The sequence below is a fragment of the Acomys russatus genome, chromosome 22 (genome assembly GCF_903995435.1).
Source record: "Acomys russatus chromosome 22, mAcoRus1.1, whole genome shotgun sequence".
Taxonomy (NCBI): Eukaryota; Metazoa; Chordata; class Mammalia; order Rodentia; family Muridae; genus Acomys; species Acomys russatus.
The window spans coordinates 10,157,246-10,171,112 of NC_067158.1; the positions used below are offsets into that span (position 1 = coordinate 10,157,246).

The following is a 13,867-nucleotide window of genomic DNA, read 5'->3' on the forward strand; positions in this document are numbered from 1 at the left end:
AAGAGCACTTGTGACTCTTGCGGAAGGACAGTGCTCAGTTCCCAGCGCCCACATCAGGCTCTCTCAATCTGTTACTTCAGCTGCAGGGAATCTGACAGCTCTTCGGGCTTCCACGGGCACACATACACACACACACACACACACACACACACACACACACACACACACACACACACACACACTTCTCTAAAACAATGGACCGCAGAAATAAGCTACAGGTTCACTGAGTCACCTGTTAAAACACATGTAAGCCTATTGACGCATTGCATGCATGCTCCCTGTCACTTTTCTGGCCCTCTAGGCTTAAGCCTGCATTCTCTGTTGTTATCTACCCAATTATATTTCAATAAGCAAGCTTTTTACAGAGGAAACAAGTTTTTAAAAACACTTGCCTTTAAAAAACAAACAAACTGAGCCGGGCGTGGTGGCGAGGCAGGCGGATCGCTGTGAGTTCGAGGCCAGCCTGGTCTACAAAGTGAGTCTAGGACAGCTAAGGCTCCACAGAGAAACCTTGTCTCGAAAAAACAAAACAAAACAAAACAAACAAACCATCAATCCACAGCTACTCAGAGACTAAGCAAGCTAAAGATACAACTGTGGGGGCAAAGTGCAATCTATAAAGATGCCATGCTTGGCCACAGCATCTTAGAGATGCCCACACACCCTGAAAGTTCTCAGAGGAGGAAGACTTGTTCCTTGGTGTTATCAGAAGCCAGGGCAGGTATTTCAGAGAGGTTAAATGCAGGGATGTGCTTCCTTATATGACCCCAGGGAGGCACTGGCCAGGGCAGCCGCTGGAAGCCAGGACAGCCGCTGGAAGCCCAGGACAGCCACTGGAAGCCAGGATAGCCGCTGGAAGCCTCTGGGAGCCAGGGCAGCCACTGGAAGCCAGGACAGCCGCTGGAAGCCAGGGCAGCCGCTGGAAGCCAGGGCAGCTGCTGGAAGCCAGGACAGCCGCTGGGAACCAGGGCACTAGGTAAGCAGAAAGCCGACTAAAGCCATGCTATGGCATCAGGGGACTGCAGGAGAGACACATAGGCCTGGAAATTCCATCTGGTATGAAACGAGGAGGGAGGAGGCAACAAGCGTGACTCAGGTTTTCAGCTATTCATGGAAAGAGGAGAAGAGTTCAGAGGAGGTTCCCTGGGTAAAATTACAGTTCCTGTCACCAGAACTTGTTAAAAATGTTGGCACGCACAGCACACCTCCAAAACGTTCCCGGTCCATTTGTCGCTCCTTGCAGCAACCCTATGCTAAATGTTAAATGAAAACGCATCAAACAAACATGTACACATTGTGGACATCACACACACACACACACAAACACACATGCACACACACACAAACACATTCCCATACCCGCACACACTCACACCCCCACACATACACCCACACACACATGCACACACACACGCACACACATGCACACACATGCACACACACATACACCCGCACACACACACGCGCGCACACACACATACACACACACACACACGCACACACACATACACCCACACCCGCACACACACACATGCACACACCCACACCCGCACACACATGCACAGACACACATACACCCACACCCACACCCACACCCTCTTCATGTCTCTTTCAGCCTCCTAAAGCATGAAACTAAGTATTTCAAACTCAAGCCAAGTCCAATATGATCAGGCTACCTCCCGCAAGGGTCTCAATGCCTCCACCCACAGACATGCAGGCTCTGCTTCACGATTCCAGAGGCATTTATGCTGTGGATGGGCTTTTGGTCCCCTGTCTCTTATCCATGAAGCATTAGTGAAGTGACACCAAAACCAATACCCTTTCCTCGGGGCCCAACCCCCACAAGAGGTGATTCTGGAAAGCTGAGCTCACTGCAGGGACAAACAAGCACTTAATCCATGGGCCCCCCCCCCCCATGCTTAAGGAGGCCAATTTTGATACCTGACCCCACTCTGAACTGCGTCCAGCTTATCAGATGTGCAATGGCTGTCAGCCAGGGATTTTAAGTTTTGTTCTCACTTGATTGCTGCCTTTTTTCTCCAAGATCTAGGCCAAATGGTTCCAGTCCTTCCTAATGCTGTGACCCTTTAATACAGTTCCTCATGTTGTGGTGATCCCCAACGACAAAATTATTATTTTTTTGGCTACTTCATAACTGTAATTTTGCTCCTGTTATGAATCATATTGTAAACATCTGATATGTGAGCCCCCACATGGGCCAAGACCCACAGGTTGAGAACCTACTGATCTAGGCTAAGACTTTGAGGTCTTTCTTGTTTACTGGCTTAGCCATTACTGAGGATAGACCACAATGGGCAATAAAAACATTTTTAAAAAATGTTTGTGTCTAAAATCATCCCCTGAGAAACCAATGTCATTTATGGGACCAAACAAGCAACTGGCATACAACATGGGATTCTGCCTCTCTGCGTCAGTGCTGTGAATGTGAGAAAGGCGATGTTGGGAATTTTATTTCTCTATAATGATTTATTGGAACAAATACCTTTGAAATTTTTGTATCATTTTTATGAAGTCTTCCTTAATTTCATGTAATTAAATGTTCTCAGTGACACAAGAACTAGAAAGGATATGATCTCACTGGGAACTAACAAGAAAATGGGATATGAAACTGTATTCCTGGGTGGTATCTGATTAAGGGGGCCAGGCAATGGAGAATATCTTACCTTCTGTCTTTTTGTTTGTTTGTTTGTTTTGTTTTTTATGTTTTTTGTTTTTCAAGACAGGGTTTCTCTGTGTAGCCTTGGCTGTCCTGGACTCGCTTTGTAGACCAGCCTGGCCTCAAACTCACAGCGATCCACCTGCCTCTGCCTTCCAAGTGCTGGGATTAAAGGCATTTGCCGCCATGCCCGGTGTCTTACCCTCTGTCTTATGTCTTACCACATTGTTGGAAAGAAGTGGAACTGCACACAGTGGCCCAGACCTCCCAGAAGCAGCATCCTTGGACTCCTGATAACATGAGTGTTGCTGTGCCTATCTGTTGACCTAGGCATTGTGAGGAAAAAAACAGACTGACAGGATGGCCAGGCTGCCTCACAGGCCCATGGGGAAAGCCAACAGTTATTGTTGGAACCAGTGCCTGGCATTAAAGCCAAGTCCAGTGAGAGCAGCACCCCTTGTTTTCATGCTGTCATTGCTGGTCCCCAGAAGTCCCTCTTGGGGCAGGGACTTTTAAAGTTGAGCTCCGCCTTCCAGAGTGCCCAATGGAGGCACCTGAAAGACATTCTGTGACCACAATTGGCATACTAATTTATTTAAGTTGGAAAGAATGCCTTTAGAGGTTTTGGAAGACAAGTGATCCCCAACCCTAAGATCTACACAGAATCTGCTGTTGACCCCTCTGTAAAGTGCTCCTAATCCAGATGACTAATCAGCAGCTCTGCAGAAGGCCAATGATGCCCCAACAGCAGAAGGAGCACGGAGCAGGCTCCACACCACGAGTAATACGCAAGTCAGTCCAACCAAGTGTGCATCACTTCTGCTCTGCCAAGACTGACTTTTTTTTTTTTTTTCATTTAATAACTATTGCCTTAGAAACAGTTCAAAATAGAAGACCAGGCATCTCCAGTCCTTTGGCAATGAAATGCACATTAGCAAATCTGTCTTGTTCTGATTTGCTGCTATAAAGCATGAGCAAAGGCTAGCCCATCGTCTAGATTGCTGTGAGATGTTTAAAAGCACGCCTTTAATCCCAGCACTCGGGATGCAGAGGCAGGTGGATCTCTGAGTTCAAGGTTAGCCTGGTCTACAGAGGTAGGAGAAAGTATGAAATCTTCTTTTTCTTCCTTTTGAATAACAAATATTCAGCACTCGGGAGGCAGAGGCAGGTGGATCGCTGTGAGTTCGAGGTCTACAAAGTGAGTCCAGGATAGCCAATGCTACACAGAGAAACCCTGTCTCGAAAAAACCAAAAAAAAACCCAAATATTTTACTAAAACACAAGATCTGATGGCAGTGTTAAGAGTACAGCTATAGGCCATGCAGTGGTGGTGCAGGCCTTTAATCCCAGTACTCGGGAGGCAGAGGAAGGCGGATCTCTGTGAGTTCAAGGCCAGCCTGGTCTACAGCCAGGGTTACACAGAGAAACTATAAGAATACGGCTGCACTGACTGCTCTTGCAGAGGGCTTGGGGTTCTATTCCCAGCACCCACATAGTGGGCAAGCATATGGTGAATAGACATACAAATAAAACACTCATACATTAAAAATTAAATTAATATAAAGATATACTTTTTTGTTTGGTTGGTTTTGGTTTTTCGAGACAGGACTTCTCTGTGTAGCTTTGGCTGTCTTGGACCCACTTTGTAGACCAGGCTGGCCTCGAACTCACAGTGATCTGCCTGCCTCTGCCTCCCAAGTGCTGGAATTAAAGGTGTGCGCCACCACATCCAGCTAAAGATATAGTTTTAAAAACAGCTAAACAGGACCAGTGAGAGGTTCAGTAGGTGGCGGTACGTGCCGCCAAGCCTGGTGACCTAAGGTCAGTCCCGTGAAACCACACGGTGGAAGGAGAGAGCTGACTGCTGAACATCATCCACTGCCCTACACATGGGTGTTAAGGCAGGCATGCATTCCCCCTCCCTAATAAATAAATAAACAAACAAGAGCTAACTAGCTCTTTAGAATATGCTCTTTAGCCAAGTCCAGCTTTGTTTAGATGCTATGGATGAATAAACTCACTGGCTGAACCATAGTGGAAACTCCAAAATTCAGAGCCTCGCTACTAAGGCGATTTGATGCCAGGGGTACATCTCATGACTTCAAACAAACATTCCTTATAACCACTTTGCATGGCTTGTCTGGAAACTTCTAAAAAAAATCTTGTGTTTTAGTAAAATATTTCTGTTATTCAAAAGGGAGAAAAAGAGATCCCATTCTTTCTCCTCCCTCTGTAGACCAGGCTAACCTCGAACTCTGAGATCTGCCTGCCTCTGCCTCCTGAGTGCTGGGATTAAAGGCGTGCGTCACCAAGCCTAGCTGAGTTTTATTTTATTTATTTGGCTTTATTTTTTCTCATACAAAGTATCATTATGTAGCCCTGGCTGGCCTAGAACTTGCTACATAGCCCAGCATGGCCTTGAACTCACAGCCTGCCTCTACCTCCCAGGTGTTGGGATTGAAGAATGGGACACCATGCCCAAGAGAAACTTGCAAGTGAAACACCTTGTTTCCTTCTCAGCCACATGTCCCCGCAGGGAACCTTGGCCTTCACAGCCCCTGACAGAAAGAGGCTGTGGGTAAGAAGGGCTCTGCGTTTCTCACTGTTTTGGCTCATAAGCACTGGGATCTTGTCCTATGGAGACCGACTAAGACAGGGGCTATTGGCATTGGCTACAGAGGGAGTGCTCAGGAAGGTGCCCTGCGGTCATCAGGACTTGGAGCCGGAGGCCTGGAAGGGGCTTGGGCGTTGGGCCCAGGTGGTGGTAGGTGATCATGCTTGGACTAGACACGGGATTCACATCAGAAGTGGAGACAGGAAGCCAGGGAGAGCAGCACAGACCTGTAATCCCAGCACTGCAGGGCCTGCCACACAAAGGTCATTAGTTTAAATAAGCCAGGGCTACACAGGGAGGGGTGGGGTGGGGAGACAGAAACAGACATTGGTGTCACACACTAGAAATACCAAAAGGATATGGAGGAAGCTGAGAGCTCCAGACAGCAGAGCAGAGGACAGGCTGTCCCGGCTCCTCCAAGAGGCCATTTGCTCCATTTGGTCACACACTATGAGCAGGACACCACCAGGTAAGCTACTAAAGGTCATTCCTCCAGCCTCAGTTTCCCCTTCCGAGCAGACTTTATATCAAAGACATTGAGAACACAGGATGGATAAATGTCAGGATCCTTCATTCCACTTAGCTAAGCAAGCAACCACTGTGCCCACCTGGCCTCTAGAAACATCCCAGTGAAATGGCAGAAGTGAGTCTTATACACACATACATACACACACACACACACACACACACACACACACACACACACACACGGGCGAGAAGCTTTTTCCCTCTCTTCCTTCAAACCAGAGTTGATCTCTACAATCCTGTCAGCAAGCAGCAAGAATTTTTTTTCTCACTGGCCCAGAGAATCTGCACCCTAAGATCACCTGCGAAAGCCCACGCTCCACACAGTTGTTGGAAGAAACAAGGGAAAGCTTTGCTCTTCTAATTACGAACAAAACACTAGTGTGAGGGGAGGTCCTACGTCCCACCCTGACCTCTACAGTTGAACTAGAAGCTGGAATCCAGAGTGTTTCGGGATGGACATGGAGCAGGCACTTTAGTCTCATGCCTCCAACGTCACGGTTCAGGACGCTTTTCTCAAAACTGACATTTCTCAGCGCGCGAGCTTCTAGAAGAGTGAGCTTCAGTGAGGCCGCTGAAGAACTGCAAGGCCGGAGCAAGAATCCCTGGGCAGGTGACCAGAGGGCAAAGCTCAGGCCTCCTCTCAAGCCCCAAAATACCCCCTTGTGTGAGGAGATTAGAATCTACCCCACACCACAGCTAGAGAGGGACGAAATGAGTGGCTGTAACACAAAATGGAGTGCGTGGCTGCAGCTCGCATCATGCGCCCTTGCCTCCAAACGAAAAGTAACTTGACAATTCACCAAGGTCATTGCCGTTGCGTATCTGGGTAAAACCGTTGCACAGCTTAAGTGTATGTTAAAAGTGGATTAAAAATACCATTTGGAAGCCGGGTGTGGTGGCGCGCACGCCTTTAATTCCAGCACTCGGGAGGCAGAGGCAGGCAGATCACTGTGAGTTCAAGGCCAGCCTGGTCTACAAAGTTAGTCCAGGACAGCCAAGACAACACAAAGAAACCTTGTCTTGAAACCGCCCCCCCCAAAAAAAAAGAAAAGAAAAGAAAAAAGAGAAACCAAAGAAAAAGAGAGAGAATACCATCTAGAAAGAATGCCCTGTTGCTTGGTATGCTAACAGTAAGGACAGTGTGTCCTAGGTCATAGCCAAGTGGGTCAAAGGACACCAAGACACTACATGAGCAGGGCACATGTAGACTCAGCTTGGCTTTCTCCTCCACTAGAAAGTAAACACAGCCAGTAACCATCCCCACCACCACCACCACAAATACACACCTTAGTGCAAGGGCCACAATTAACCGTGGAGCACAAAAACCTTCAGCCACAGCACACTTAACTAGCCTCTGAAACTAGGCATCTTATCTCCAAAGGGCCACGAAGAACAGTCTAAACCCTTGTGTCAGAGGAAAGTGACTCGGGGGGACACACACTCCGACAAACAGCATGGCAGGATCGCTGCCTAACAGTGAAGAAGAGCTTCCTGGTGTGTGACCCTGGACCAGCACTGTATTCTCACACAGGAACTTTTAGAAAAAGCCATCCTGCGGCCCTTTCCTCAGGCCTGCCTCAGGAGGGCCCCAGTGGCAGGCCTAGACACTGTTGCAGCAACCCCACTAAGTTTGAGAACCACTGGGCTCGAGTAAACACTGAGATCTCAAAGCTTAAAACTCCCAGGAAACAGCTAGTGTTGAAAGGGAAGGAAACCTTAGGGAAGTTCCCCCTTCTGGCCAGCGTTGGCAGAGGTAGTGTTAGCTATGTCTCTGCTGAACTGCAACTCTGAAACCCAGGCTTCTTCTAGACTGAAAAAGGTAACAGGAAACCACTGTCTGCTCTACACACACACACACACACACACACACACACACACACACACACACAAAAACCACATCGTCACCTTGGGCTCCTCAAAGGGTACACACTGTGCCTGATACATCTGTGGGTTGCCTAGTCCCCAGCCTAAGGCCTGGCAACCAGCAGGTAGGAAACACACTGAGTAAGCTGCCTAAGGAGGGAACGGCAGCCCTTCCCGAGAGTGAATCCTATGTATGGGTTCAGTAACCGGCTCCCTCCAGGCAAGCAATGAGCCAGAAGCAGCAAGGGCTTTGTGGGGCTGGCTTTGGCCATCCTCCCAGGCTCCACAACTACCAAAACGGGAGGGGAACGAAGAATCTAGTCCGCTCCATCTCCCCACTCACCCTTTAAAGTCAAGCTTGCAGAAGGCTATGTCCACGGGTCACATCCACCCTTGGCAGCTGCCAGGCATTCCTACTCGGGGAGTTCATGCTTCCAAACATCTCAGAAGGGTTGCAGTGACACCCCCACAGTCGAGACCCCGCCATCACCACCTTCCAACCTCAGATGTCCCACCTCGGCACTTCCTTACCTGTAGTAGGACAGCAGGCCATTGCCCAGCACGAACCAGCGGCGCTGGTAGCCCTTCAGGTAGTTCGTCCACTTGAGGAGCCAGCCCTTGTAGCTGTCCAGAGGTGGTGAGACCATTGGGGCACCAGTCCCTGACACTGGACTCCCGACAGAAGTCTTCGGCTGTCCTGATCGCAGAAGAGGCTGGGGCTTTGGCACCGACCTGAACTCGGTTTTAGCGAGGGGCACGCTTCCCACTGTTGGCCCCAGCTGGGACGGCTGCTCTGGTGTGGCTTTGGTGAAGGGCCCAGCCCCTACTCTTAGGCCCACCTCTGACCCCTGCCACAAGCCCTGTAGTTCCGATTCCTGGCCATACCATGAGGGCCCTGGCGTAGACGTCGCCTGGGACCCAGGTTCAGATCTTGGCGCCGGCTCAAAAACTGGCTGGCACACCTGTTCCAACAGCAACTCCCGCTCTGGTGCCTGCACAGGCTGTAGCTGAGGCTTTGGCTCCGGCCCTGAACCGGACGTGGACGAGTTCATGCCCGGCGCCGCCGTGTGGCAGGACAGGCAGGGCACAACCGTGAAGAGTGACGAGAGCCCTCGGGAGCGGCCAGCGCAGCCGCCACCTCGGTTCAGAGCGGCCGCTTTCCCCATAGAGCTGTGGACCCGAGCTCGGCAGAGCACGGACTAGGGGCGGGGCTGGGGAGGGGGCGGGGCCTGTTCGGAGGGAGGGGAAGGGTGGGGCGGTGGAGGAGTGGGCGGGACGGGTGGGGCCCTCACGTGAGCGGCAGGGACCCGGGGTGCGCGTGGGTACTTCCACGGCTCAGGCATCACACCGTGGACCAAGAGCTGGGCAGGTGACGTGAAAGGCACTTCACGTCTCAGTCGCCCACCCGGGTCTGTTGTCCTGCCAGTGCCAGGCTCTGGGGCAACAATGATTGAATGAAGGCCACGCAGTGTACTCGCTGAGCAGAACTGCACAGGGGGTGGGTCGTGTTCAAGCTCTGGCAGTCCGAGGAAATCTAGACAGGGCCCAACCCCTATCTGTGGACATTGTAGCCACTCCATGAGTTTCCTTTTGCTCATCTGTATAATGAAGGTAATGTCTCCTTCAGAGGCTTATAATAAGCTGGTGCATCTTGAGGCACATTTTGGCACAGTAGATGCTCTGTGAGTATTGGGAGTTATTAACTAGAGAGCTCTGTGGTCTATTGTGTCAGGGGACCAGAGCAGGAGATGAGAGCAAGGTTGACACCCTTGGGAAGCAGCCACTATGCATGCATGTGTCAGATGTTTATGCAGCCCTCGGGGAGAGAAGCTAAGTAATAAATTCTTAACAACACGTTTCAACTCCTAAAACAAATTGCCAAGCTCCCTAAGCTGACAGGCCTGTCATTAGTTCTCCCAAAATGGCGGAAGAGTCACAGAAGAGACAAGAAAGACATTCAAGGAGAAACCAGCACACACAGAGCCCCAAATCAGGGAGAATAGCTTGTCCACAAATGACAAACAGTTCAGCGTATTGACAAGAGAAAAGCAGGACACAGAACAGCTGGCCCACACCCCACTACAAGGAATGCCCTTTATACCAAAGAAACTGGGGCTTCTGGGGATAAGGGAGATTTTTTTCCCCACTCTGTGTGTGTGTGTGTGTGTACATGGTTTTTATATGTTCCTGGATGTCATACCAGAAAGCAAAGAGCCATTCAGGACTGCTGCATTTGACATCTGTTTTTCTGTTTTATTCAAAGAACTCAGGAGCACATTTAAACGTGATTTACAGTCCAAACGAAACAGTTTGAGCATCAGCAAGAATAATGATTATCGCAAACGGGTTGTAAAGCCATATAGTAAAGCCACAAGTCTCTAAAGTTATTAAAAAAAAAAAACACTTTACAGGTCGCGTTGGAGTCACTGCATCACTGCATCATTATGCTGAAAATTGACAAATTAACTTTATTGTAAGACTGTATGTCTTTTTGGAGGGGTTGGTTTTTTTGTTTTTGTTTTTGTTTTTTTGAGACAGGGTTTCTCTGTGTAGCCTTGGCTGTCCTGGACTCACTTTGTAGATCAGGCTGGCCTTGAACTCACATCAATCCACCTGCCTCTGTCTCCCGAGTGCTGGGATTAAAAGGCGTGTGCCACCACGCCCAGCTGCACAAGACATTCTTAAAGCTGAAAAAAGAACATTTTCACAGCCAGCCATTGGCTGCATGGAATATTTGCCCCCAAAATACTAGAAAATGTTCATCCAAGTAACCAGTTTGTTCAATATATTCACAGTTTGAAAAGTGGTGGAAATGAGCTGTTATCATATTTGTTGTTGTTGTTTTCATTGTTGGCTCTGTCTTGAGACAGAACCGCACAGTATAGCCCAGACTTCCTTGGGACTTGTCCCAATCTGATTTTCAAATCATGATCCTCCTGTCCCAGCTTCTGGGATTATAAGAATGTGCTATCACAGCTGGCAAACTATTACCAATTTATAAAAGACACTTCAACCAGAGGCAGTGTGTGAATTTTGTTCAGATCTTGACTCAAATAACACAAGCATAAAACTATATTTTGGGGACAATTGAACAATATTCAGTACAGATTAGAGTTTAGGGCATGCTGACTTACACACCTGTACCCCAAATCCGTATCTTACCTTCAGTATAACTGTATTTGAAGTAAGCAAGTAATTGAGGTTAAGTGAGGGTATATGATGGGACCCTAACCCAGTAGACTTGGTGTTTTTATAAGAGGAGACACTAGAAGGCCAAGCATGGTGGCCTACACCATTCACACCAGTATCAGAAGGCAGAGGCAGGAAGATCTCTGTGTGTTCCAGGCCAGTAAAGGCAACATCGTGAGACCCTGTTTAAGAAAAAAAAAATTACCCAGCACTTGGGAGGCAGAGGCAGGCGGATCTCTGTGAGTTTGACACCAGCCTGGTCTACAAAGCAAGTCCAGGACAGCCAGGACTACAAGAGAAACCTTGTCTTGAAAAACCAAAATAAAATTAGAGACACCAAAGAGCCTGCTCTGTCCTCACAATGTAAAGACTGAAAGAAAGCAGCCCCTGTAGGCGCTCACTAGAAACCCTATAGGTCAGCATTTGATCATGGACTTCCTACCTTCCAAAACTATAAATAATATAAAATAATAATGATGATGATGATGATGGTCTGAGTAGGTTTTTTGTTTGTTTTTGTTTTTGTTTGTTTTTCGAGACAGGGTTTCACTGTGTAGCCTTGGCTGTCCTGGACTCACTTTGTAGATCAGGTTGGCCTCGAACTCACAGTGATCTGCCTGCCTCTGCCTCCCGAGTGCTGGGATTAAAGGTGTGCGCCACCACGCCTGGCTTTGTCTGAGTAGTTTTGTGTTTACTTTTTATTGGTTCTTTGTGAATTTTACATCATGCACCTCAATTCCACTTATTTTCCCATCTCCTCATACCCGCCCTCTACCCTTGCAACCTCCTCTGCCCAACAGAGAGAAAAAAATCTTATTGTGGAAGTTGCAGTGTGTTACAGTTTCTTTGCTTGCAGTGTCCATTGCAATGAGTCACTGCCCTGGTTCGAGGCCTCTGGCTTCTGCTACACCATCAATATTGAATTGTCACTGAGACTCCTCTCAGATGTCCCATTGTTGCCCCTGTGGCATGGAATCCTATAGTTTTGGATCTGTAGGACTGGCCCCTTCATGCACTCCAGCAGTTTATCAATGAGGTAGATGTTGGGGGTGGGCTAATTCAAAGCCTTGGATCAGGCCTGAGAGGTGTCTGAGCTGGTCAGCTCACTGGCTCTCTCTCTTTCACGCCGTCAAGGCTAGCACATTGGCAACCTCTGCAACCAAGGCCAGCTCTACCCTGCTGCCCAGGTGAGGTGCAGGGCCCACTCACCTGGGGGCTGCAGCCAGTGAGACACATGGATAGCACAGGGCCAGCTCTCCTGCCTGCCATCTGAGATGAGGGCTGAGGGAGGGGAAGAGGGCATCTCTCCTTCACCCACACCACCACACAGCAGAGTAGAAAGAGGCAGGGCTGGCTCTCCTGCACTCACACTCTCTGGGCTGACTCACCTGCAACCCCCATGCCCAGAGCCTGCTCTACTGTGTTGTCCAGAAAATGTGCAGGACCTACTCTCTCAAATGCTACAGTAGGTAAGGGACAGGGACAGCTGTCCTGCCTTCAGGACCCCAGGGTCAGCTCTCTTGGATTTCTGTTTTTTGAGTCACTAGTCTGTAATATTTTGATATGGAGGACTAATTAGACTAATGTAAAACGTTTATTTTATTATTAGCTTTACTATGTCTATTGTATAAATAGTGTCAGAATCAGAATGGAACTATGTGTGCCAAATCCAAAAACAAAAGTAGAAGTAGAAAGCCAAACAGGAAGGGCTATGATGTACACATGAGTCTGACAATGAGGTGCATCTAAAAACTGCAACCTTGCACAACAGCCACTACAACTTTATATAACGTCTACAATGCCCTAGTCAACCTTGCATTGGCACCATCCTGACTGACTATTCTAGCCAAGGATAACTGCTGTTTATTTTTCAAAATTTATGTAGCCTTTGCTGGGCATAGTGGTGCACGCTTTTAATCCCAGCACTTGGGAGGCAGAGGCAGGTGGATCGCTGTGAGTTCGAGGCCAGCCTGGTCTACAAAGTAAGTCTAGGACAGCCAAGGCTACACAGAGAAACCCTGTCTTGAAAAACAAAAAAAAACATCCTTTTTCTTGGTTGAGCCCTAGCACACACCTTTAATTCAAGAGCTTTTTGAACACAAGACTTAATAAAGTTCACCCTAGGCCAAGAGGTGGAGCAATAAACCAGCTGACAGGGGTTAAAGAGCAGGAAGAACTTTGAGCTGAGGGGTATTTAAGACAGATGTAGCAACAGAAGGGGCTCTTGAGCTCTTGAGCATCTTGGCCTTTGGCTTGGAGGGGGGGGGATTTGAGCTTTGAGCTAGCAAGCCTTTAGCCTTGGGTTTGTTTTGTTTTGTTGTTGTTTTGCCTTTTCCTCCTGGGTTGTCAGTTGAGCTAGTGAGCCTTTGGGCCTTTTCCATTAGGATGTGAGCTGAGTAGGAAGGTCAGCGGGGCGTTTCTCTGCCTCTCTGAGCTAGCAAGGTTTCACTCCAGCATCTGGCTCCTGAGTCTTTATTGGTATAATAGAATGATTGGTATTTCCTCTTAAAACTATACTGGAGAGATGGCTTAGTGGTTAAGAGTACAGACTGTGCTTTCAAATGACCCAAGTTTCCATTCTCAGCACCCACACAGCAGCTCACAACCTTCTGTACTCCAGTTCAAGGGATCTGATGCTTTCTTACAGCCTACACAGGCACCAAGGACTCATGAGTGCAGAGACATAGATGTAGGCAAGACATCCATATATATATATATATATATATATATATATATATATATATATATATATATATATATATATAATAGGGTCAGGGATGGTGGCACACACCTTTAATCCCAGCACTAGGGGAGGCAGAGGCAGGTGGATCTCTGGGATTTCAAGGCCAGCCTGTTCTACAAAGAGAGTCCAGACCAACCAAGGCTACACAGAGAAACCCTGTCTTGAAAAGCCAAAAAATAAAAAAATACAAATAAATAAAATTTAGATTTTTGTTGTTGTTTTGAAGCTTCTCTGTGTCACCCTGGCTGTCCTG

At 48.2% G+C, this 13,867-nt stretch overlaps 1 protein-coding gene across 2 annotated transcripts in view; it reads right to left on the reverse strand.

Annotated features, from left to right (window-relative positions):
- Positions 1-8,872, reverse strand: part of Osbp2 (oxysterol binding protein 2) — a 154,131-nt gene extending 145,259 nt beyond the window's left edge. For both annotated transcript variants that reach the window (XM_051165173.1, XM_051165172.1), the window contains exon 1: positions 8,214-8,872. In XM_051165173.1, coding sequence (XP_051021130.1) covers positions 8,214-8,848 — 635 coding nt within the window. In that variant the 5' untranslated portion in view covers positions 8,849-8,872. The remainder of the gene's footprint in view (positions 1-8,213) is intronic.
- Positions 8,873-13,867: the final 4,995 nt, after the last annotated feature.